Source organism: Pholcus phalangioides, unplaced genomic scaffold (genome assembly GCF_987345545.1).
Source record: "Pholcus phalangioides strain wild (caught in Gottingen) unplaced genomic scaffold, Ppha-v1.0 ptg000008l_1, whole genome shotgun sequence".
NCBI lineage: Eukaryota > Metazoa > Arthropoda > Arachnida > Araneae > Pholcidae > Pholcus > Pholcus phalangioides.
The window spans coordinates 29,430,861-29,456,279 of NW_028301601.1; the positions used below are offsets into that span (position 1 = coordinate 29,430,861).

Genomic DNA, 25,419 nt, shown 5'->3' on the forward strand with positions numbered 1-25,419 from the left:
TGTTTTTCGTAATTTAATGTGACCTTGGCATGTCACTCATGTTACGGATAAACCCCGAAAACCTGACATCCTATGATAATGGTGTAATATAAACGTTGTTTTTGGCTCGGAGGGGGTTATGAAACTCGTCTAGAACGTGGTCCGGGTCTCAAATAAGGCTCGAAACATTCGAGATGGCAGAGTGCGGAGAATGTAACAGTAATGATAATATCAACCGGTACAATAAATATTACGGTTGGAAATAGATCTTTAGTGGTCTAACTAGTATGGCAGGTTGATAACACTAAATTGCTATGTTTATATTGATAGTATAACTTATAAAAGAGAAAGACTGATCAGTTGAAGATGATAAGTGGGGGAATTAATTAGTAAGTGAATTTATAGAAATTTTATTTAATGTTTATAGATTTAATTTGGCTAAGACTGTTTCTATAAACCTATGTGGGTCCGTGACGATGGCATAGGTGGTCCGCAGGGGCAGACTTGATGAAATTATTCACCTGTTGCAATTGTTATTAGTAGGGCTAGGGTTATTATGCTCTAAAAATTTCTACAAAATGTTTTATAAAATATGAATTTACACTCTTAAAAACCTGTAAATATGCCCTACAAAACGATAAATAGGACCTATATCCTAAAAAATTATTATTCCAGTATCAAATAACATTAGTTTTATCAAAATAATATGATAGTGAAAAGTGTTGATGCAGTCTAAACTGTTTTGAACCATTACTTATTATATGTGAACAGAAATTCTTCCAGTTTATTATAACTCATCGAGCCAAAATTTCCCTCAAAAATTTCTCTTTTGAGTAAGTTTTTCCCATCAAATTCAGAATTAATGTGTTGCCATCTATAGGTGAAAATACCTAGCCAAGTAGTGGTATTAGCTTTAGAAAAGCACAAAATTAAAAAAAATATATAATTATTATTTCTTTATTTGATAAAACTCAAAATTTTCTAGAAACGCTAAAAAATTCCCCCACCGTCACCAACACCCAACTATTCAGGTGATTAATCTATTTACAGCCACACACACCAGTGCCCTTGAAGGGCTAGTATTTTTATGCTCTAACAATTCAATATCATTGCTGATATTGGTTGAAAAACCTGAATTTAAAGATTTTTTACCAATCAGCAACAACGTTCCACTTTTAGTGCATAAAAATCGTAGTTTCAAGAGCTCTCGTCAGAGGCAGGAACTGCAAAAACCAGTCTGAAGCGAGATTGGAATAGCGAGGAAAAAATTTATTTTTTATCGAAAATCTCATGAAATATGCAAAATATGCCTTAAAATTTTGAAAATATGCTCTATCACGTAAAACTAGCGAAATATGCGAAAAAAAAAATAATATGCAAAGACATAAATCCGAGGCATAGTCGTTAGCAATATCCATATGGTTTCAAATAAACTTATACCTTCATACTTGGGTTAAGTTCACCATGCATCATCGAGAAGAATGCAGAAAATTGCGATCGTCAATACGAGATATCATTAAATTCTGCCAAAAAGTTGCTATTTATTGCTTTAAATGCAATTTTGCTATTTACTGCTGAAATTGATGAAGGGTGTGGAAATGAAAAAGGCTGCTACAAATCGCAGTAAATAAAAATATATTTCACGTAAAAAAAATTCATAAGACCCCTTAATGCCCATATTTCATTGAAAAAAATACGGTAAACTGGGATTCTAAATAGTAATCTGTGAAATACGGGACATCGGCAATTGTCATAAAAACAATGTGAAAAGTAGGCAAAAGCACAAATTGTAATTAAAATTAAAAAAAAAAAATTGCAGACAAAAAACTAATTGATTTAAGCCTGATTTAAGTCTGCATTAAACCTGACAACCATGTCTGATGAATATTTATAATTTTTTCCATAATTATCATAATATAATTTATATAATGCTATGCGTGCGTGTATTCACGGCATTAGTAAATATTATAAATTAAAATAAATATATATATATCGTTGAAAAAGAAACGGGTCAAATGTATAAAAATAAACAGGAAAACGACAATTACAGGGATGTCCCGTAATACGGGATGTAAGTGGTCCAACAGTGTTTCAGACATTCTACTGGTCCTTGTTTTTTCAAAAAGGTTGAGAAACACTGGTCTAGGACACACCACGATCAAGGGTTAGATATGATGGCTACCGACGTTGATCACATTAGTATAATAGGTAGTCCTAACAACTCATGAAATGTGAATGAAAACTATAGGCAGTCGTATTCAATCCGTTGCTCACAAGCACCATGGTGCTCCCTGATCCACCCGTAGAGCTTGATGCTTGTGTCCGATTTTGTGCTCACAAGCACTTCAATAACGTTCCAATTAAGCACCTTGTACAAATTGCATTAACAGTACAGGTGGTGTACAAATTGCATTAGAAGATTAAAATCATATTGATTTCAGGCACACACATTTTTAACTTGCCGTAAGGGTGCTCTTCTTTTGATGGTGCGTACTGGCAGTGCTGCTCGCGACTAGAAAAAGGTTGGAGACCTCTGTTATATATATATAGGGAAAGGGATCCAACCTACGGTCATGTGGACGAGCTTGCCACAATTGATGTGTGTTGATTGCAATTAAATTTTAACTTACTGTCTCTCATCAGTCCTACGCTGTGTGTAACGTGTATTTCTGAGGAAAACGTAGGTTTGGGTTGTATCAGATCGTTGTTGGGTTGCTGTCTTAGTAGGTGGAGCTAAGGGACCTTGGAACCTTGGACCCTCCTCCCCCCCCCCCCCAAATAATTAAAGATTTCATTCATTCTGATTTTTTCCCCTTCCAACTTGAGCTAAGTTGATAAGCTCAACTTGACTCAACCACCATATCGGCCCATGGGTCATTCAACTCTGTAGTACATCGAACGCCACAACATCAATCCCGGCCAAAACCAGAGGAATGACACTCGGACAACCTTCAGCCGATCTTACTGGGAGGTTTTTTAAGCGTACCGAGAACTCTATTATTATTGGCCTTACATTGAATATAAACGGCCTATAAAGTTACAATAAAATGAAAAGGTAACTTAAAATCCCTAACCATTAAAATTAAATTTAGTTATTAGGGGACACATAAAACTCTCCGGGGCTAAGTTAACTTGATTAAAGACAGACTGCTAAACCTAACTTGATTATACGTCGATGAATACGGCCAACTTGGGATTAGTGAGGGTCTAAATCAGCTGGTATAAGAGCCCCGTTATAAAAGCCGCGGCGTAAATTCAAAGTTTGTTTTGTTTAGGCTGATTGGGTACGTTAGCTATATTTGACACACACCTGAATATCAAGAGTGTTTTTGTAAATAAAAATAATTTTATGAAGTTTCCAATTTATATCCATTTCATAATTGTGTCTTAATTAGAAAACCATTTTTTGCAGTTTCTTTTCATTTCTTGACTCATTAAAGAGAGTCTCAATTTTCATTTCACTTCTATAATTCCAGATTTAAATTTAAGAATTTACAGCTTAGCAGTTTCATTTGGTATTAAAATTTCTCTATTTCTATCGAGTTCATTGCGAAAAATCACCGTAATAAATTGAAATTTAACGACGCGTTGATAACGCAGTATAAAAATATTGCGTATCGGAAGCACATTAGAATTTACAATTACATACATCTCTCATCATCAATCGATTCGCATTAAAATTTTGTACATGTTCAATTCAATTTTCTAATGAAAAAGCCTAAACGAAAATCGACGATAAAATTTCAGTCAGTTAAGATAATTCAATATGATTTATCAACTATGGCAAAAATTTCAGTGATTTAAAAAAATACAGTACAAAAAATGTATCCATCCTTACTCCGGAGGCTTTTACATCTTATCTAAAGGCAACCACCTGGGTATTTACAAATAATTAAGAAAAAAAAGATATATTAATATTTATTTTCAATATAAGTTTCAATCATACTATTGACACATGTAACTGCCCTCGATGAGATAAAAGACAGTTAATGAACGTTTAAAAAACAGGTTTTATTCAAATAATAAAATCCAAATAAGTGCTAATTTATATTATTTTATCATTGAATGCATTGGTCGTGTGCAGCAAAAAACGTAGAAAATGCGTCCGTCTGGCTAACGATTATAGCTAGGGCTTATTTTTTTTTCGGGGGGGGGGGGTTATGGCTTATATTGAGCATCTTTTAAAAATAATGCTAGGGTTTATGTTTTTTAGGGTATGACTAATGTTAAGAGCATCCTAAAAGTCATGCTAGGACTTATTTTTTAGTTAGGTCTTATTTTCATGGTAACACGATATAAATTTGAAATACATCGATGCAAAAAGATATTTTTAATCACATTTTAACTAGATCATAATTTTTAAGGCTTTTTGACCATGTTGAAATATGAGAACCATTTAAGTTTTGTAAAGGATGTATTCTCTCGCAATGAGGACTAAGAAACTCTCTGGGAAAAATTTTTACGATTTCCATTGCGAGAGATCACTGTAATTGATTGAAATTTAACGAGACGTGTTTATCACCAATCCAAAAAAATACTGCTTTATTGGAAGCATATGCATGTAGGTATTAGAATTCATAATTACAAATAGAGTGATATCTTTCCTCATCGATCGATTCGCATCGAAATTTCGTACATGTTCAATTCGATTTTCTAATGAAAGAACCTAAACGCAATCGACGACAAAATAAAAAATAGTCAGTCTACGTAACATCAAATAATGTATCTTTAATGACCACAAAGCAATAATTTCAGTCATTATTTCCGTTTCAAAAAATACCGTATGAGAAAAAAAATGTATCGATGGAAGAGAAAGAGAGGTTTTTCTCAATATTTTTTCCTGGTCCGTTGCTTTACATACATCATATATCTATTTCCGAACGAGCAATCTTTTCTTTCTAAGAACGATCGGTCGGTGATTGTGATAATCACTCGTAATGCAAAATTAATACCTACGAGGATTGAAAAAAAAAACTTGTAAAAAAGAGAAAAGAAAGCTTATTAGTTAAGAAGTATGATTTAACCTGAGAACCAGATCCTCACAAGGCTGACCAAGTGCCATTTACAGACGGAAAAAGAGAAAACAAAATTGGAGAAAGGCCATTCCGTCCTAAGAAAAAGTCCTTGAAATGGCGTTGCTGCCCGAAGGGATGCCCAAGACATTCTCTCTACCTCTCTACATTTTTCCCTTCATCTTTTCTGTTTAGAGATATCTCAGGTCTGAAACTGACACACTCAAAACTCTCTCTCTCTTTCTCTTTCTCTCTCTCTCTATCTCTATCTCAGTGTTTACGTCCGATCTCTATGAGTGTTTGTATGTATCTGGTGGATCTTTTTGCTTCCGTGACTGGTTCTTCTGCTCGGAAATAATCGGGTCAACGGTAAGAAGTCAGTCATCATCCACCATGAAATTGATTCTTTTGATCATCTTGAGTTTGTTTGCGGTAGCCAAATGTTACGGTGGTACCTCGTCGTCCAAGGCTAATGCATCGTCGGCGTTTTTCCCGTCGTATCCATTGAGTAACTATGATTACGACGAGGGCAAGAAGGAGACCCCACCGCAATTTCAGACTCTGCATCAGGTCGAGAAGAGGATCAGGAGTTTCATCGATGCCGTCATACGCCAACTGCTTCCGTATTTCATCAGGGCCAGTTCCGACATACACATGTCGGGCAAGTGCATGGCCAGCGTTTTCAAGCTGGTCATTGGTATGCAGAAGCTACAGGAATGGGCCGTTAGAAGTAAGTTCGTTTTGTAAAACATTTATATAATTTAGATAATATCTTTCTCTGATCTCCTATATCAGTATAATGTAAAGACACTTGACAGCTGAGCTAAATTTATTTCTACGGGATGTCAGCCGATGCAATTGTAAATATTTTTAATAACAATTAGGTGATGATTACCTATTTTGGGTGCTGGGTGGCGTCTCCGTGTCCCGCTAGTGTGTGGGAATTCACCGGTGGTGGAATCTGCGGTTGACAGAGTTTGGGAGGCAATCCAGTTCGGGCATCCTTCGTCAGCCTCCTCTGGCGCACGTCCTTCAGGACATACTACATGCGCCCGAGTGGCGTGGTGGTAAGATGCTCGTCTAATCTTTACTGTCACGGTCCTGGGTTCGAACCCGAGGGAGGATATAGATGAGCCTTCATTTCCAAACCCATCTCATTAATGACAGTAAATTGCAATATAGCGATATGGCCAAAGTTGGTGTTTGGTGAAGTAGGATGTATGCATCTATGTAGGATTTACTGCATGTATCTCCTAAGGATTTGGGGGTGGGAGACGCAGTCAGACTGGTGGGAGATATAGTCAGACTGGTGGAATGTCACAGTCAGAATGGAAGTTTAAATGGAATGTCTGTAAGACTGATTTATATCTATCTTCTAAGAAAGGGTGGCAACTGGACTGATGGCAGCTGATCTAAAAGTCGGACTGATGGCAGCTGAGTTGAAAGAACGTCTACAAGACTGATTTATATCTTTCTCCTGAGAAGACAGGGTGAGGGCCACAGCCAGAATGATGGCAGCTGAACTAAAAGGATGTCTGTATGACTGATTTATATCTTCTAAGGAGACAGAGCGGGAACCACAGTTCGACTGATGACAGCTGAATAATTAAAATATGTCTGTGAATTATTGATATACCATTTGATACTTTTTCTTTTCCTGGGCTAGTTGTGGAATATCTCAAGGTCTTGATTGCTTTCATCCGGTAACTGTGGGTGGAAACGAATCCCGGAACTGGCGTATGGGAAAAATACCAGTCTGGAAAAGATGCCAGATTTCCTCAATCGTATAAATTAAGAATTTCTGAATGCTCTTAGCGGCATCTATGAGATATCTCCCCGTCTTGAATACCTTTCATTTTAGCAATGATCAGCACAGATGTTTGGTAAATCTTATTCTTAATAGAACGCATTTTGCTATCCTTGCACCGAAAAGATATGGCTTACTACACGGAATTCGGTGATTTCTGATATGCCGGTTAGAGGGTTAAAAGGATATTTATCAGCAAAGTACGAATTGTGGTTAATGTAGGTGTTACACAATGTCGGCACAATTATCAACATGGAAAGACTTTTTTCAATCGAGGAAGATCGTTCCATGAAAACGACATCAAATAGCCCGGTGAAGCGACCAACTGCCAGTTGGAGACTTGCACGAACGCAAATCAGTCTTCTAGAAAAGGAAGTGCTCAAATTTGGCATTAACACGTTAATTAGGCGATATCTTCACCAAAGCATCAGAGCCACAGCAGGTAACAAAATCCCGCATTCTGTCGCTGGTTGTGAACTAGCACCGGATGATCGGAGACAGTAGTGTTAATCATGTATGGCCGAGATGAAATGTCACTTTTATTTGGGGGAAAACGCATTTCAAAGCTGACAACGGTATCGCGTGCCTCGTGAGTGTTCGTGTTAATTTTATACTTTTAAGGTGTGTGTGGATCAGCAGCTGGCTAAGCTGGCAGTATCTCAGCTTTCGACACAGAAAAAATATTTACACTTGTAGGGGAATGTGCATCAATTAAGAACGAAAAAGCAAAAAAAAAAAAAAAAAAAAAAGAATTCCGTTCAGGTTATTTTTCATGTATGCGTTATACAAAAAATTTCCCCACAGCAAATAACAGGAACAACAAGTGAACCACCAAGGGCAACAGAATTTAATTAGTCGCGAGGACGTTGACGATAAACGTGGAAATTAAACACTATATGTCTTAACTTATAGAACGCTCTACTTGAAAATGAGTTCGGGATAGAAACGCCGACGTTTTTCGCCTGCACATCCGTGATATTACTCATTAATGAGTGTGAATTCAAGCGATTCGAACAGCTGGATGGAAATATGTGAATTTGTCACCGCAAACTTAGTATGAGCTGGCAGGTTCGACTCTGGTGATGATGAGAAGTTTTTCTTTTAGCTAGAGAGAGATTTCATTTGTCTTTTGATAAATTTAATAATAAAGAAGATATTAAAGACCGGTTTATTGCCGTTTTCAGGCTGCTGCACTATCGTGTGAGAATCGCGATGGACCGCATCGCGAGAATCCAGGTTCGAGCCCCGTTGGCAGCACAGTGGTGGTCGGTTTTCCGAATTTCTAGAATCGAATGCGAGTCGGTGGCTCCCATTTAAAAATGCTTCTCTGCAGAGAGCGGGCTGACCATCGACATGATGCTATATACGATGTATGCAACGTAGAAATTCAGGAATCTGTCATTTTCACTTCAAAATATGGAAAGTAAATGGCAGCACCAGTAGAGCAACACGAAATGCGCATAACTCGTATTGCATAAATATGTTAAGATCTAACATGCATTCAGAACACATATTCCAACCAGTAACAAGTCGTAAAAAATTCTCCACAGGAATGTTGCGGTAGCAGGTTTCTTCATTCTCAATGAAGGAACCTCTCACCAGAAACCTCTCTCGCAGGTTTCTGGTGTTCCCAGCCGTTGTTTTTTTCACACTATCATTAACATACACGCAGTTGCTAGAATAACAAAATATCACCTACGTCTAGAAGACGCCAGGTCTTGTTCCCAGATTTAAAGATTGATCAAAGCATATGAGTTCAAATGCGTAACACGTTTTAGCACATAAGATGAACAATCAGTTATAAATATAATGCAAACATTATGGAGTGGGGAGTCTCAGGGTATTTTACGACATATTCACTTCTTCTTCAATAAAATTGCTTGTGCTTATTCTGAGAAAATGTTTGGTTCAATAAATATTTGATTCTGTAGTTCGTAAAAATTTAAATTACCATATATGAAGCTAAATTATTTTAAAAAATGAAGGAAAATGTCTAAAGTGAGTGAGAATGTCGTTGCATAGTACGTATTGTCCATAGAGGTTTGTTTTATGACAGAAATAAAAGTTTGTAAAAATCACCGATAGGAGAAGACAATAGATGAATTGTCAACAGTGTTCACCAATCCGTTTTCTGCTTCATTAACGCATAAAAATTCAATTTTACTCTTACAAATTTCGTTGAGGAGTGAAATTATTCCTTCCAATTTTAAGTATTTTTTAAATAAAGATATTTCTCTGTTTTTCCACATAGAAGAATACCCCTCTTTTTCCACATTTGTCACTTAAAATTTCGGAGAAGAGCGAAATCCCACTCTTCAAAATTTATTTTCCGGATAACACTGGTTGACAAAGAAAGCGACGTCGAGTAAAATGTAACTCATATCAAATAACCAACCGTTGCCCATCAGAGCTTATTCATGATAACTTTCGGAAAACGTGCGTTATTCACACACTACTCTGAAAAATGTAGAATTTATCGGACACTCGAAAAGTTAACCATCTTATTTGCGAACATTATAGGTGATTTTCGTAACCAATTTTTTAGTTTTCAGAATAAAAACGTTCGATCAAATTACTCACGCAGCCGATCACACAATTATTTCCTCTATTTTCCTACTAATTACAGTTTTGTACTAACCATAATTTAATTTTATATGAAATATACATTCTGCTAATTCTCAGTCGTTAGTAGCAATAAATTTTAAGCGGTTGAAGTTAATGTCCTCGAAATTAAGTTTACGGGGACTAGTTCGGCTTTCCTTACTGTTATGTGAAACCATCAATCATTGGCGTCATAATTATAGTAATGATAAATCACCAAGCGTTCGTGCCCAACAGAGATTTTTCTTTAACTTTCGGAAAACGTCTTTTATTCGCACACAACTGGCAAAAATACATAATGCATGGGGGATGCTTAAAAACTTAAACATCTTATTGGTGTTCCCTAGGTAGGGTTTCTCAAATTTTTTCCACCCGTGGTACCCCTTTTCCCTATCAATGCTTATCCGCGAGCTCCTCCGGCTTCCCAGAGCTGCTTAACAAAGAACCTCCTCGAAAAACCTCTGTCAGAGCCACCGCTCCGCGGCGCTCCTAAAAACGGTTGCAGGCTCATCAGAGTGCCGCGGTGCACAGTTTGAGAACTTCTGCCCTGGCGCGTTTTTTTGCATTTGCGAAGAAACAACCATTTTTTTTTTGTCAGAATGAAAACATTTGTTTGATAAAAAAATAGACATGCAGAGCCAACCGATTATTTTTCCATTTTTCTACTGAGTTTATAAATATGTACGGTTTTTTGCCAATTCTGTTGAACTCAGTGGCTTGTTAACTGAAAATTATAGTATTTTTATAAGTTAAATATAATTTGCTGCACTAGTACTAATAACTGATGATAAAATTTTAGTTGATTCGAGAGTATGTTCTCGGAAAATAAGTTGTTGATGGGAACCATGAATTATTGACATCATTATTATGCAGTGGGACCGCTCAAATCTGGATTCCTCTAATCTAGGTGGTTACGGATTAGAGAATCTTCAAGACTTGAAGATAAACTTTTGTATATTTCCCAAGGTTTCATATTGAAAGCAGAAATTTACCATTGAGCAATTTGATTCATACTTCCCTTTGAAAAATAATTAGTAAAGCACTATGTATGCGTATAGTAACAAATAATTTAAATGAAACCATAATTTCTAATTTACGTATTAACTTATCCGTAGAAGAACATTCTGATTATTTAAACATTTTTTTTATTATCATTGCTCACCTCCCCCCCCTCCCCACCCAAAAAGAAAATAAATAAAACAACATTGAAAAATGTTTATTTTTAATTTCTGAAGATCGTAAAAGGTAGATTTTTTTGATTCCATATTCTTCACACAATATTCGTACTGGTGTTCTGTGTTCTCAGCTTTCTCAATAGTTCAACTTTATCATGTATACATAAAGCATCATGTTTCCGTTTGCAGCTTGTTCCTGCCACATCTCTTAACGTTTTCGGTATATGTTCGGAAACTCAGTTTGGCAATCCACCGAAAAAATAGAGCACTGGACAAGTTCTAAAATACTAAGTATAACTGTATAGCACGGAGAAATGAAATGAAGAAAGGGAAGGGGTGTTTCTCTTTTCATTAAAGCTGACTTTCTGACTAATTAGAATCATTTAGACACGCAGGTGCCATCATTGCTTTCCAAAAGTCCGAAAGTCGCAGTGGACACTAACAATAAGTGATGAGAAAAAGAAATAAAATGCAAGATCTATTAGGAAAGACCGAAACACAGAATTTGGATATAGAAAGAACACCAAATGTCCCCGGTTGGAAAAAAAAAACCACGATTTATGCAGAATTGTCCGGATTATGGATTTGTTCGGATTTCGGAGGTATTTCTGTAGTTCTTGATTAGTCATGTTAAATTACCAAGCGCTCGTACCAAATAGAGCTTTTTCATAAAAACTTTTAGGGAAATTGCGTTATTCACGTACACAAAAAAAAAAAGAAAGAAAAAAAAAGCAGAATTTATCGGACAATCAAAAAAAGTTAATTACCTTATTTGCGTTGCGCATTTCTAATATTTGTGATACCTTTCGGTGATTTATATCACTATTTTTTTTTCTCTCAGGATAAAAACATTTTTCCCATAAAAAAATAACGCAAAAAATTGTTTCCCTTTTTTACTAATTTTTTTTCATTTTTGTACGGATTTTTCTACACATTTTGTGAATCTCAGTCGTTTGTAAATGGAAAATTATAGTATTTATATATTTCATAATAAAAATATATAATGTGACATCCGAGGATGTCATACACTGTAGAATGTATACTATGTATGCAGTTTTTACGATGTAGAATGTCATACACTGTAGAATCTGTAGGTTCTATCACCTGCCTGGACCATTCCATCGCCGACCAGAAGGGCGATATTGAACACACTTGGGGAAACACTGATCCTGCTGTTGAAACCCTTGGCATTGATAACGAAGAGTGATATTACCATTGGAAAGTAATACACTGAAGTGGCAAAAGTCATGGGATACCTCTTAATATCGTGCGGTACCTCCTTTTACCCGGCTAAGTGCAGCAATATTAAGAGGTATCCCATGACTTTTGGCACTTCAGTGTATTACTCTCCAATGATAATATCACTCTTCGTTATCAATGCCAAGGGTTTCAACAGCAGGATCAGTGTTTTCCAAAGTGTGTTCAATATCGCCCTTCTGCTCGGCGATGGAATGGTCCGGGGGGGTTGGGGGCGATAGAACCTGCAGATTTAACATAGGATGATTTGGTTCACTTAAGTTGGAGGCGAAGAGAGAAAACAATTTCCAAAGAAGGGGGGGCGATGGAAAAAAAAGTTTGGGAAACAATGAGCTACATGTTGGGAAGAGGAGTTTAGGAGAGAGAGAATTCAACTACCCTTGCAAGAATCTAACCCACGTTTTTTCACTCGTCAGGCGAGCGCACTAGACTGCAAAGGCAACGATTCTCCAACTTTCCTTAAATCTTGTGTGCGTTGAAAGGGACCGTTCATAGACGGTCGGATCTAACTCAAGTCAACAAGATGGCGACTTATCAAATGGAGATGCCACTCTTCGCTATCCATACGAAGGTTCTCAAGAGCTAGCTGATGCGAAGATGAATTTAGGAAAGGGAGGAAATTCATCCGTTAGCTGTTGAAAACGTTCGTATAGCATATAACTTCAAAGAATTTTTAGATGATTCGAGAGTATGTACTCGAAAAAAAAAGTTGTTAATGGGGAAGTGGATTTTCCTTACTGCTTCATGAAACCATCAACCGTCTGCATCATAATTACAGTCTCGAATAGCATCCACCGCTGATAGTAATTGGAAACGGAAAGGAAACAAAACCGCATCGAAAAACACGTGTTCTTGATATCTTTAATTTCCTTATTACATTGACTCACGGAAACATATTATATGAGACATTTTTCTTCTTTCTTGTTATACTATTAAAAAATTCAATGTCATGAAGTGAACCCCGAAACTTTGAAAATCTGTAGTTAAAAAATTTAGAGACCATTTTTCCATAATTATTTCTTCCCAGACTTCTCATTACAGTGAATATGACTCAGGTAGAACAATATAATGATATACTGTATGCTGATTTAAGTCGATTTGTGGAAAAAGTGGATTTTTGGCAAAATATTTTTATTGATTTGGTTTTTATCAATTAAGTATTTCGAAATTCTAATTGTGTGTCGGTTTTTATAATGGCGTAAGTTGAAGTTGAGCGTTTAATGTCCGTTCTATGGGCCAAGAAGACTGGATTGCTTTCCTAACGAGCTCACGTGGGCCGTTTCTCTCGATTACCTTCGGTTTAATGTCGTTCGTTACAGGTCAATGACAAAAGATTCATAATTTCTGACAAAGTGTGACTCAACTGAACTCCAGAATATATGACCACGAAGAACGATACTTGCACTTCTTTCATCCTCGCGTGATTTTATTTTTGGCTCGTGCTTTATTTGGTCTCGTTTCTACCCGATTTCGCAATATATTTCACTAGAAGAATAGAATGATATACATTACTAAGAGAGAAAAAAGATGAAATTACAATAGTGTAAAACAGCGTTCTTCAGCCAGTGGTTCATGAACCGGTGCCGCTCCTTGGGAATTTCCTGCAGGTCTGCGAAACATTTCACCCAATTCATAAAGCCTATGTAATTTTATATTCAATTAAACATAAGTATTTTTATATGTTTTAGCCTGTCAGAAATATGTTTAGCCTGTCTTGTTCCAGACTCTGCCACGAAGCTGGGCTGGAAGAGATCTCGGCAACGGGATAAGTCCAGTGGCAAAGTTCTGGCGTTCATTCGTTCATTCAGCCTGTCAGAAAGTATGCTAATTATTTTTTTCTTGCTTTGCCGGTCCGCAAATTGCTCCTCGATTTACGTATTTTTTGTGGTACGTAAATTATTTCTCAATTTATATATTTTTCGCCTGTCCTGAAATTATTTCTTTAATTTTAAATATTTTTTGCTGATCCTCAAACATTATTTCCCCCATTCATCCATTTTTTTCCTGTTCTAAAATTATTTCGTCATTTATTTATTTTTCGCTGTTTCTTTAATTGTTTTCATTTATTTATTTTGTTTTTTTGCCTGCTTCAAAATACTTCGCGATGGTAGACCAGAATTGTATTGTATTTGTATAAATCAGCTTGAATATACCAAACCCATTAATTGGAAAAAAGAAAGAAAAACGACACGAAGAATTACATGTTTTGAGGAAAAAAAAAAAGATAATTGTTTTTATCTGGTTGAATAAACACTGATTCCGGAGATGAGAAGGCAATATCTCTTCATCTCCGTTATAACATCACAATTTAAACCATTGTATTGGCAATTTTTTGCATATTTTAGAGAATGACCTTTTGTTATAAAAACTTCCCACCTGTCAAGTTGTATGTCAACTTCTTTTCCGTCTAAAATTCGATTGTTAAATGCAAAAAAAAAGAACATAATTTGTTTTCTTCCTGGCATGTCTGACTTCAAAACTTTCCTTAGCTCTTAATTTATGTTTAAAGGAAAATAAGAACATTTTTTCAGATTTTTTTAAAACTGATAATATGCAAATTGTCCTGTAAATCCTAATTCGACCTTTTACTCATGAACCTTTCATCGTAGAGTTATGGTTCAAATTTAAAAAAAATGCTCAATATATACGTTCAGGAATCACTCTGTACCAGTTCCAATAGTAAAAATTTGGTATAAAATAAAAAAACCTAAATTTTTATACGAGTATCTCCTCCCGTCCTTTAATTTACAATTACAAAGTTGTTGCCCTCCGTCAAACCAGGCACGACGACCTAGGCTCTGTCCCTTATGGAATATAAGCCCTTAACCCGTGTGGAAGTTCCCTCTCCTCAGGGAAAAAACACGTTTCTGAGCACAATATGCGCCGAGATATTTGAATTTAAAAATTGGAGAAATGTTCGCTGGGAAGCATCAGCACATAAAATAACGAACTACGCTTCTTTCCCTTATTTATGCTGTTATTTCCCAACTTGTCTTAGATTTTTTTAAATTCTGTATCTTAACGAGATTTCCACTTTTAAAAGTGGAATTTTTTTGCTGGCCTCAGTAGATATGGAGCAGCAACGTTATAATTGGAAGTTAGAGGACAGGGACCGTGTATAAAGATTTAGTTTTTTTTATTTTATGACACACTGTATTTCACCCTCTCGAAACCGTACAAAGTGATTTCGGAACATACTTTGATAATTTTTCAAGTTGAAACCATTCCTCTACGACGAACGGTTGATGAGATAAAGGTCGAATCAGGACTTACGGGACACCCTGTATACGAGCAGGTGGAAAAGGTGAAAGAATGCTGTTGTTTTCATATAAATTAAGAATTATGGATAGTTTTATAAATACTGAAATATGATTCTGTACCAGTTGAGTGAAGAAAATAAAAAAAATATATGTCAGAAAATAAAAAAATATACATTTTTATACGGTCTCCCATATTCTCTAACTTAAAATTAAAAAAATGTTGACCTGTCTCTCGTGAGGTAAACAAAAAAAGTTAGACGTTTCCAAGTAAAATATTCGCTGAGATATTTGAATTAAAAAAAACAACAACAAAAACTTGGGAACGTGGAACTTTCTCTGTTGGATGCATGAGAGACCAGACAACAACTTTCTAATTGGATGTTTCAGTCCAGGGTGTCCATATAAATCTTCAACTGTTTAATTCTGTGACACTGTATTTTCGCTCTCAAAACTAGTACACCGTGATTCATGAACATATTTTGAGCATTTTTTAAACTGGAACCATCCGTCTACGACGAACGGTTGATGAGATGTGGCTGCATTAGGACCTACACACACCCTGTACAAAAATTGTGAGCAGTTTGGTTAAGAAATTGCGATCACATGAATGTATTGATTAACCTGCCAGAAAAAAAGTTTTTAGTTTTTACTAGCGCCCTATGCTGCTTACTTAAAGGAATAATTTCTGAATTAATGAATATTATAGGAATACAACCCTGGACTGATGCACAGCACCTCACTTTTGTTACTAGTATATAGATAATATATAATACTATATATTATTCCAATAATTATATTGATTATTTATACAAGTTTAACGATGTTTCTTCTACTTCCATGAGCCTGAACCATTCCAATCCATTGTAATGTATCTCTTGAGTGTATCTGTTGTGTTTTGAATGAAGGAAACAGAGCTGAACAAATTTCCCGACATGCCCAGGGCATGTAAAAATTTTGACCAGGCATACATGTTTTATATGGCTATATGCTCGTTTCGTTCGATACATAAATTTTCCATCTTCTGCATATTTTCAATATTGTGCGGATATTTCTGGAATGATGGGAAGCATCGATTTCTACTTGAATGTACTTTTGATTAGTTCTGAACGAATTATTTTCACCAATTCTGGAAAAGTTTCTGATTGATTACTGATTAATTTAAGTAATTCTGATTGATATCTATCTGAAATCATTTAAAATAAGAAATTATGCAGTTATTCTTTCATTAATTACGAAATTATTTCTCTCATTGATTTATATGTTATTTTTCTCACTAATTCTGAAGTTATTTTTCTCACTAATTCTGAAGTTATTTTTCTCACTAATTCTGAAGTTATTTTTCTCACTATTTCTGAAGTTATTTTTCTCACTAATTCTGAAGTTATTTTTCTCACTAATTCTGAAGTTATTTATTTAAAAAATTCTGAAACTTTTGATCATTTCTAGAATAATTTTTTCCCATTAATTTTGTAGCATTACCTTTTCATTAATTCCAGCATTATATTTTTCAGTTACTCTAGAATTATTTCTTTCATCAATTCTAAAACTATTTCTCCCATATATTTCAAAATTTATTTATTTATTTATGTATTTATTTATTCACGTCTCAACAGGCAAGGATTGCCCAATTACAGAGATGGACAAGGGAAGAAAAATACAAAAACACAAATACAACAAACTACAAAAAACAAAAACGAGTGGAACAATAGAAATACATAAGGAAAAGCATAATAACATGAATATTCAATACTCACACATAACTTTTAAGAAATTCTCTTATAGTTGAATTCAATATATCGGGTTTCACATCGCACTGATTATATATATTACACATCTCAAAAATAGGGGACCGTCGTAAAATATTTGTTCGGGGTTTAGGGAGGCGAGAAGTCCGCCGAACTTGCCTATTTCCAATTTGCACAGAAAAATCAACAAGTTGAAGAAGGTAGCACTCATCAATTATATTATGACAATTTTATACAAAAAGCGAAGGTAACTTCATCTTCGGCATTCCAATGATTGGAAATGGTAAAAAACGTCGTAGTTCAGTTGTACTTACGTCATTGATGTAGACGTGAAATTGCCTGTAAAACATGTAACGTAGAAATTTGCTCTGGACTCTTTCTAGAATCAGTGAGTCTAGATTGCTGTGAGGACTCCATATAATAGTGCAGTGCTCCAGTTTCGGGAGCACATAAGTCCTGAAAAGTGTCGCGATTGATTTGAAATTATTGCTGCTCCTCGCAACAAATCCTAGCAGTTTTAAGCATTTATTGGTGAGATCATATATATGATCGGTAAATACAAGTTTGGAGTCAAAGAAAACACCAAGGTCTTTGATTACGGAAACACGACTGATCGAGACAGCATCAATGGTGTAGTCGAATTCGGTCGATGACAATATTCTTGTATAGCTGATGACGTGGTATTTACGAACATTGAGCTGGAAGAAATTAGTCCCAAACCAATCATGGAGAGACTGTAGGTCTCTTTGTAGAGTCATGCAATCTTCCAGACTCCCAACTCCGCACTTTGATGCACTGAAGCACCGAGGAAGGCCATGCACGAATATTAAGAAAAGCAATGGTCCAAGATTCGAACCCTGGGGGAACACTTGATCCACTGAGATACTTTGTTGAAATTGCGTTATGAAATGCAACTTGGGATGTTCTCAAATTTAAGTAACTGGTGAACCACATGATAGAGTTCTCAGACACATTGAAAGAACGGAGTTTGTAAAATAGTGTCTGGTGATTTATTTTTCGAAAGCCTTAGTGAAATCCGTGTAAATGACATCTGTCCGCTTGTTGGCGTCGATTGACTTAGCAAGATCGTGAGTGAGATGAGCAAGATTTGTTTCAGTAGAGCGATTAGGCAAAAACCCATGTTGAGATGGAGATAATTCTAGACGGATATGGTTGTACAATTTGCAATATACGATGTGCTCGAAGAGTTTAGAGACGGCGGATAAAATAGAAATGGGTCTATAGTTGGTGACTTCAGATACTAGACCGCTTTTTAAAATCGGAATGACATTTGCGAGCTTCCAAGAAGATGGGAAAGCATTTTTACGCAAGGAGAGATTAAAGAGAATTACGAGAGGTTCTGAAAAAATATTTCCACATGCTTTGATTATGTAGGCTGGAATACCATCTAGGCCTATGGATTTGACAGATTTCATATGCCGTATAGCGCCGATAACATCGCTTTCAGTTATTTCACCAATGTCAAAAATATCAAGCCTATTAGCTATCTGATATTCACTACTGTAGTCTTCCCAAGATCCACTCTGAACCTGAGAAGAGAATACAGACTGGAAGTACTCGGCGAATTTGTTTGCAATTTCCTCATCCTCCAAAAAACTCATTCCTTCATAATTGAAGTTACTCGGTGTAAGTTATCGTCGTTTAGGTTTCATAAAGTTCAAAAATGTAGAAGGGTCCGTATGAATATCATCTTCAATGCGGCGATAATACGAGTCCCGTGCACTTCGGATCAGGGATTTAACGAGTCTACGTTAATCACGAAAATTGTTAAGATTCAATTGACCATTACTAGATAGAAGTTTATTTCTAATTGAATTGTTCTTGCGTATTGCCTTGATTACATTAGTGTCGAACCAACGAGGAAAAGATTTTTTGTAGTCACTTTTTTTCGAGGGACAGCTGAGCCAAATGCAGCGAAGATTAAACTATAAAAGCAAGTAAAAGCATCGTCTTCTTCATAGTGAGCTCGAAGGCAGGACCAGTCTGTTTGATCACGAAGATTATTTAATAAGAAGAAGTCCGCCTTACGAAAGTTGTATTCACTGCTGACGTACTTTCTAGCGACACACCGAGAACTATTTTTTAGACAAAAAATGTTAATCTCGAAACTGGGGTGAACGAATTAGTTTTTACATTAATTCTTGAATTATTTCTGTAATTGAGTCCGAAGTTATTTCTTTTATTTATTCCGAAATTATGTATTTCATTTATTCCGAAATTATGTATTTCATTTATTCCGAAATTATGTATTTCATTTATTCCGAAATTATGTATTTCATTTATTCCGAAATTATGTATTTCATTTATTCCGAAATTATGTATTTCCTTTATTTCGAAATTACTTCTTCCATTAATTTCAGAATTAATCGTTTCCAATCTTTCAACCAATATGAAAAATAGCTCCAAATGTCGAATGTGGCCCGCGGGCCACGCGTTGATGACCTCTGGTCTTGGTTGAGCAATCCATACGCATCCATTTCACTATGAAATCATTGATGGTCTAACGGGGTACGTGCAAAAAATATTAAATTTCCAACAACATATTTTCCACATTTGTTAAATTCACATCAATAACTTCGTTTCGTTCAAAGTTATTTTTCTAAAATTTTCCTTCTTTTTTTTAACGCATTTTAAATAGGACCACACGTGTGCTTGCATTGTTTTTCACCGGCCTTAACCATAGCGACAGGATTCCTTAATTTGCATGAAAGCTGTGCGTGTTCGGATGCTTTTGATCACATAGTTGTATCATCAAGGACGATTAGACTCCAAATTCAGAATATGTTGTTTTTCTGTCAGGAGTTTTATCTTAACACATCAGTATTATGCTTCTTCCAGCAAAGAATTTGCCTCACGTGGAAATCCCCTTAAAAATTACATTTGGTTTTTCTTACATTTATTGAGAGGAAATTTCGATTCCGTCACGTTGCGTTACACACGTTGGAGGAGTGGCGATCTTCATGTGACGTCGCTTTGACGTCACCCTTCGTGGGAACTTGGGAACGTGTTTTGTGGCTCCTCCTGGGTTTGAAAGCTTAAATAGCAGTCTCAAGGTAACAGCACATCCATTCACGTGCCACGTGATTTTACAGAATGAGTACTATAATCATTTGGCAATGAACAATACATTTTATCCATTTGCATCTCTTCTCTCTAAATTCGCATCATCCATAACTAAAAAAAAATGTTTTTACGCTTTACGTATTCTGCTCTCGAAGATATGGGGTATTTCACAACCTTGAAAATTATTCTGCTTCCGGATTTATATAAGTTAAATTATCTGAAGCTTTTTGGTAGTATGACATTATCACACACACGTGGTACACATGAGAATGCATACAAAATTGATACTCTCATGAAAGGCCAAGAACGATAACTTGAAACGAAAGTACTTATTGATTAAAAAATTGTTCAGGTTTACATATTACATCGTATACACATACACAGAGTAGTACAAAAACATGGACGCTGAAAATTTCCTCGGAAAGTATGTGTAACTATTACAAATATGCAAAAAATACAGAATTAAATATCCTTAAGTATTTGGAGAAGGTTTTGCAACTTCAAGGCAATCTTTCATTTGAAAAAAATCTCTCCGCAGAGAGCAGGCAAATCTTCAACACGATACCCACATAACGTGAAAATCCTTTACCATCTTTACTTCAAAATATAGAAGTCAGGTGACAGCACCAGCCGAATTGCCCGAGTGGCGCGGTGGTAAAGATGCTCGTCTTCCACTATGAAGGTTACCATCAAGGTCCATGGGTTCGAATCCGTTCAAAGAACATCAGAAGCAAGTTCTTCACCTACCGAGCCGAGGGCGACCACCGATGGATGGAGCCTTCATTTCCCATCCAACTCCACTGGTTGGTAATTGCCGTATTGCGATATATGAGCGGAGTTTTGGTGTGCGGTAAAGTAGCACCAGCAGAACAAGTACAATTCTGACAGCATAAATACGTAAGGGGGCACCTACGCTCGAAACAAACATTCCGGCATGCACCAATTCATTAGAAATTCCGCAGAGGAATTCGTACGAGGTACATGTAGTTCTACTACGGTTAAGGAGTAATAGTATTTGGAGTAAATTATAAATGTGTTCTATATGTGCAAATCTTACTCACTTGGCTTTATGAACACAATTTACAGCAAACATAATGTTTTATTACACTGTACAGGCGTCCTAAATTGTTTGCACAGCGAATGCCTCTGAAACTGTTAAATTTAGAAACATGCTTCCAATTACAAAAAGTTTTCGAATGACGTGCAATTACACAAAATGCTTTAAATTTCTCAAGAAGTCGTATACGTAAAAAATAGAAAAATCAACTGTTATGTAGGCCATGTGTGCTATAACTAATGTAAATGCGGCTCTGAGAGAAGTCATTTACAAAATATTGCGTCTTTTCAAATGCAATATTAACAGAAATTTTTGACTTCGAAGTTTAGGCATTTTTCGTCATCTAAGAATCGTCAATTATTGCAGCCGAGGTATCTCAGATAAAAATTTATTGATATGTCAAAGATTACATGCAGTGTATCGTAATGAAAATTATGTAAATCGAAGAATCAAATAAATCAAGGGAAAGTCAAAGTGCAACTGGCACCAATAATAAATTATAGAAAGTTGTGTGAAATCGTATCACGGGTGCAATCAAAAGTTTGATCGATCAAGGATTGCATGACAGGGGGGTGGAGCACCCCATTCCACTCAGACAGTTCAAACGATACTAGTGTTCTCTTTTCGAAGCAGTCAATTGACGGTGTATTGATAACACATGTGGGGTCAATCCTATCCATCCCGATGAAAATTTTACGGGAACCCCAGAAAGCCAACTTCAGATGACCACCACTGTGGTGACGGTAGAGTTAGAAACCGGGTTCTCGCATTCGACCACCACAGCGGTTTAGTGTACATACTTAAGTTTGACTGTAGTAGCCTTGAATGAAACGGTTCCTGCTCAGCTCTGCGAACCCTTAGCCCACCTCCTCAAAACCCGGCACCATTGGCACAGTAGCTCGAAACAACGAGCTAGTGATACCATTGCCACGACGATGTTGAGTGTAAGTGGCTGAGCAACTGACCTCCAAATGCAGAGAGGGCGAACGCAAAGGGTTCGCTCACTCAAACTGCCGGGGGCCACGATGCTCGGTACCTCTCCGGTCCACAGAGCTAAACCAAACTAACAGGGGAGAAAAGAACAATGAACCACAAAAAACGTCAAACGAGGACATTGGGAACCCTTCCCAAAGCTACCTAACCTTGTCAATGCCCACGACCGAAGTCCTAAAAACTGTGATTCTTACCTAATTCTAGATTAGGCCTCATACAGAGGCCTTCCTTCGAGGCTAGACCCAAACGCGTCTTACCAGATTGGAATCTCCAACACGAATAATGATTTTCAACAGACGTTTCAACACCTGCAAAATGTATTTTTAAGAGATTCCGTTGCTCAATAATGAGCGAGAAAGTAATTCATCTCTGTTGTGAAACACATTGTTATTCAACTATGGTAAGAGCGAATCGGCCAGCACAGTGGTGCGCAAAACGAGGGTCGCATTAATGAACTGGGGGTCGGGGGTCGCGAGATATTCTCAAAAATAAAAACTTCCAAATGAGAAATTCATTTTTATTTAAAAATGTGTAAAAACTAAAGAATGCCTTAATTCAGTTGAGCTGATTACCATGTATCATACAATACAATTTTTTTTTCAAATTCTACTTGTATAATAACCAATATATCGGCCCCGTTATGCCAAACTCACCAATGTGCAATGTCCTTGCAAAAAAAAAAGAACGTGGGAAATGACATTTGAATGGTTACTCTACCCATGTTACTCTATGGAAGTTATTTTCCTAAAATGTTTTGTAACGTGTGTTTCAAAACGCATACACATCCGCCTTTTAGGCACAACTTAGACCAGGGGTGGCCAACTTCTTTCTGTTCGCGGGCCAACATAATGGGCAGCTGTAGCGTCGCGGGCCGCATCAGTGGTGCAGCTTCTGTGTATAAGCCGCTCCATTATTAATTGAATTAATTCGTCACTAAAAACAAAAAAAAAAATTGTAAGCAGTTTGTTAATCAAGAAATCTGCTGTTGGAACCGATAGTTCAAATAATGTTCACAAATTTAATTTTTTCACAGTACTTCTACCTTGTCGCGGGCCGCACAAAATCACTTCACTGGCCGCATTTAGCTCGCAGGCGAGCTGTTGGCCACCCCTGACTTAGATAGTATAGATAGTAAAATAAGGTATCCAAACAGCTGATTAAAAAGAAAGGGGAAATTTGTACATTCGTGGTTTCTATCATGCTCTGGACAATATCAAGTTAGTATTTTTACATGCTGACTTCAGAGAGAATGATGGAAACACAGATAGAATGATGGGTAATATGTAACTATACGGAGAGAAATGTGTCTACGTTTTATGAACAATTTTTGTTAATGGGTTGATTTCAAGTGCAGAATCATTTTGAAAAATCATTCCTTTTTAATCACCCTGTATACGAAAATCAAGGAACATACACCTTGCTACACTTCCATGTCGCATAAGGGACACTAAATACATCAAATACAAAGTAAATATTTATATATAAAAAAAAATTGAGTATAGCTTTGGAAGACAATATTGCCTAACTAAAAATACACCTTAGCTATAGCGTCAATAATTGTCGAAACGAACTCATTCCCATCGAGAATAATATTACTGAACCTCGCTTTTACCGACGATGAAAACTCAACCAACTCGGATACAACGACAGATTTTTCGTCACTTGTTTCCGTTCCAATGACGTTCGCCAGAGAAATTATTGACATTATAGCTGTTCACGTCCAGGGAATGATCGCCTGTTTGTTCCATTTATACCTAATGTTGAAAAAAAAAAATATTTATCGCATGTGTTTAACGCTCTGACTTGCTCATTGACATGATCATTAAGGTCTGCACACGCATTTCGGCACCTAGTCAGGACCGTAGCTCGGTCGTTAGTTGGCCGTAACTCGGCTAGTCCCGCTCGAGACCACACTTTTCCGTGTGTTGCCCGTGTCGTTGCCATATGCTGGCTGCTAGCTCAAACGTGCCTTGTAGTCTGCTTCAAGATGTTAATGCAGCCGGTTCTATGTAATCAAAATGGTCAGAAAACTCTGCAATAGCGAATTGGCTATGACTCTAGCGTCATGATAATAATTATTATTCTATAATAGAGTGAGCGACCAAGTAAGTGGGTGAGTAACTGTGTAAATGATCAAGTGAGTTGTGAGTGACTATATGAGTGACCAAGTGAAGACGTGAGTCATTTTAAGAAACTACACATGAGTTCAAAAACATTTTGCAATTGTAAGTATATTTTTAAAGTCAATCTCATTGCAGAAATAACTGCTGAGCAAACAATTCGGGACAGTCCGTATATATTACGTATACATCAGTGCTATTTCCTCATGCCCTGTTAGGGTGAGTCGAATAATGCTTGAGAAAAATATATATATATAAATATTTTATTTAATGCATCTGAATTTACAATTCTCAAGTAGTTAGGGATTCGCTACTTTGTTGAAAAAATTTATGTGCGGCTTCAACGTTATTTCTGAGGTAGAGAACGTTAATTTTGTTTGGTAATTGCTATAATTTTTTCCCACATAAATAAAAATTTCAAAGAAAAGCATTTTTCTCAACCTTCAACAATACATCTCCTCAATCATGTACTCGCTTCACGAATTTTGTGAAATTTTTGGTGGACCTGCAGGACTTTCCTACAGGTCCGAGGCCCAGCGGCCGAAGAACGCAGTCCTAGAGTGCTGAAAAGGAAGTATGAGATTTCACGAGACTCGAGGCTATCACATTTAGAGTTAGCTTTGAAACCGTGGTAAAAACAAAAATTTACACTAGAGAAATCTCGGTAAATTTATTTTTCCAAATGCTATGGAGTAAATTTCTTTCGGATAAATGTCGTGACATTATTGTTATTTTTTTTGGTTAGGAACCATAAAACATTTTAATACTTTTATTTCTTTCAATTTTTATTTTGCGGCAGTGCTTATCGAAGTTTTGTGACCCACGACTCACCATTGCCCTAGTCATCGATTTTTTTATTTATATATAGACAAGACAAAATCAAGAACATACAAGACAGAAAGACAAAAAAAAGAAAATTACAAAAACACTATTTGACGCAAAGGGATATAATCCTTCCATGGGTCATAAACAGTAACACGAATGGGACAATCTCCTCGGCAACCTTGAGAAAGTGTACAAAAACAAAAATACTCAATAATATTACACAATAATATTCAATATCAAAATTAACTTTTTTTTTAGAATTTTACTTGAATGTTACCCTCTTTCTCAAATTACGGTGATTAGTTGATTATCAAATAAAATGAACTGTTCAATTTTCGTTATTTCAAATATGAAATTTATTATAGCTCTTTTAAACATATTAAGTGAAAGCTGTTGTCTATTAATACCATTAAACTCATTGCATAAACTTGTAGCAAGAAAGCATAATGATTTTTTATAAATTGTTTTTCTTGATATATGATATAGATTTTCTGTTCGCATAGT

General features: G+C 36.2%; 1 protein-coding gene across 2 annotated transcripts in view; it reads left to right on the forward strand.

Moving 5' to 3' along the window:
* The first annotated feature begins 283 nt into the window (after window positions 1-283).
* LOC149084171 (nose resistant to fluoxetine protein 6-like) overlaps window positions 284-25,419 on the forward strand; it is a 65,294-nt gene continuing 40,158 nt past the window's right edge. The window contains exon 1 of one of the 2 annotated variants that reach the window (XM_089234518.1): window positions 284-368. In XM_089234518.1, coding sequence (XP_089090644.1) covers window position 368 — 1 coding nt within the window. In that variant the 5' untranslated portion in view covers window positions 284-367. Of the gene's footprint in view, window positions 369-4,982; window positions 5,722-25,419 lie in introns of those variants that run through there. The other variant, XM_089234517.1, reaches the window with a different exon arrangement.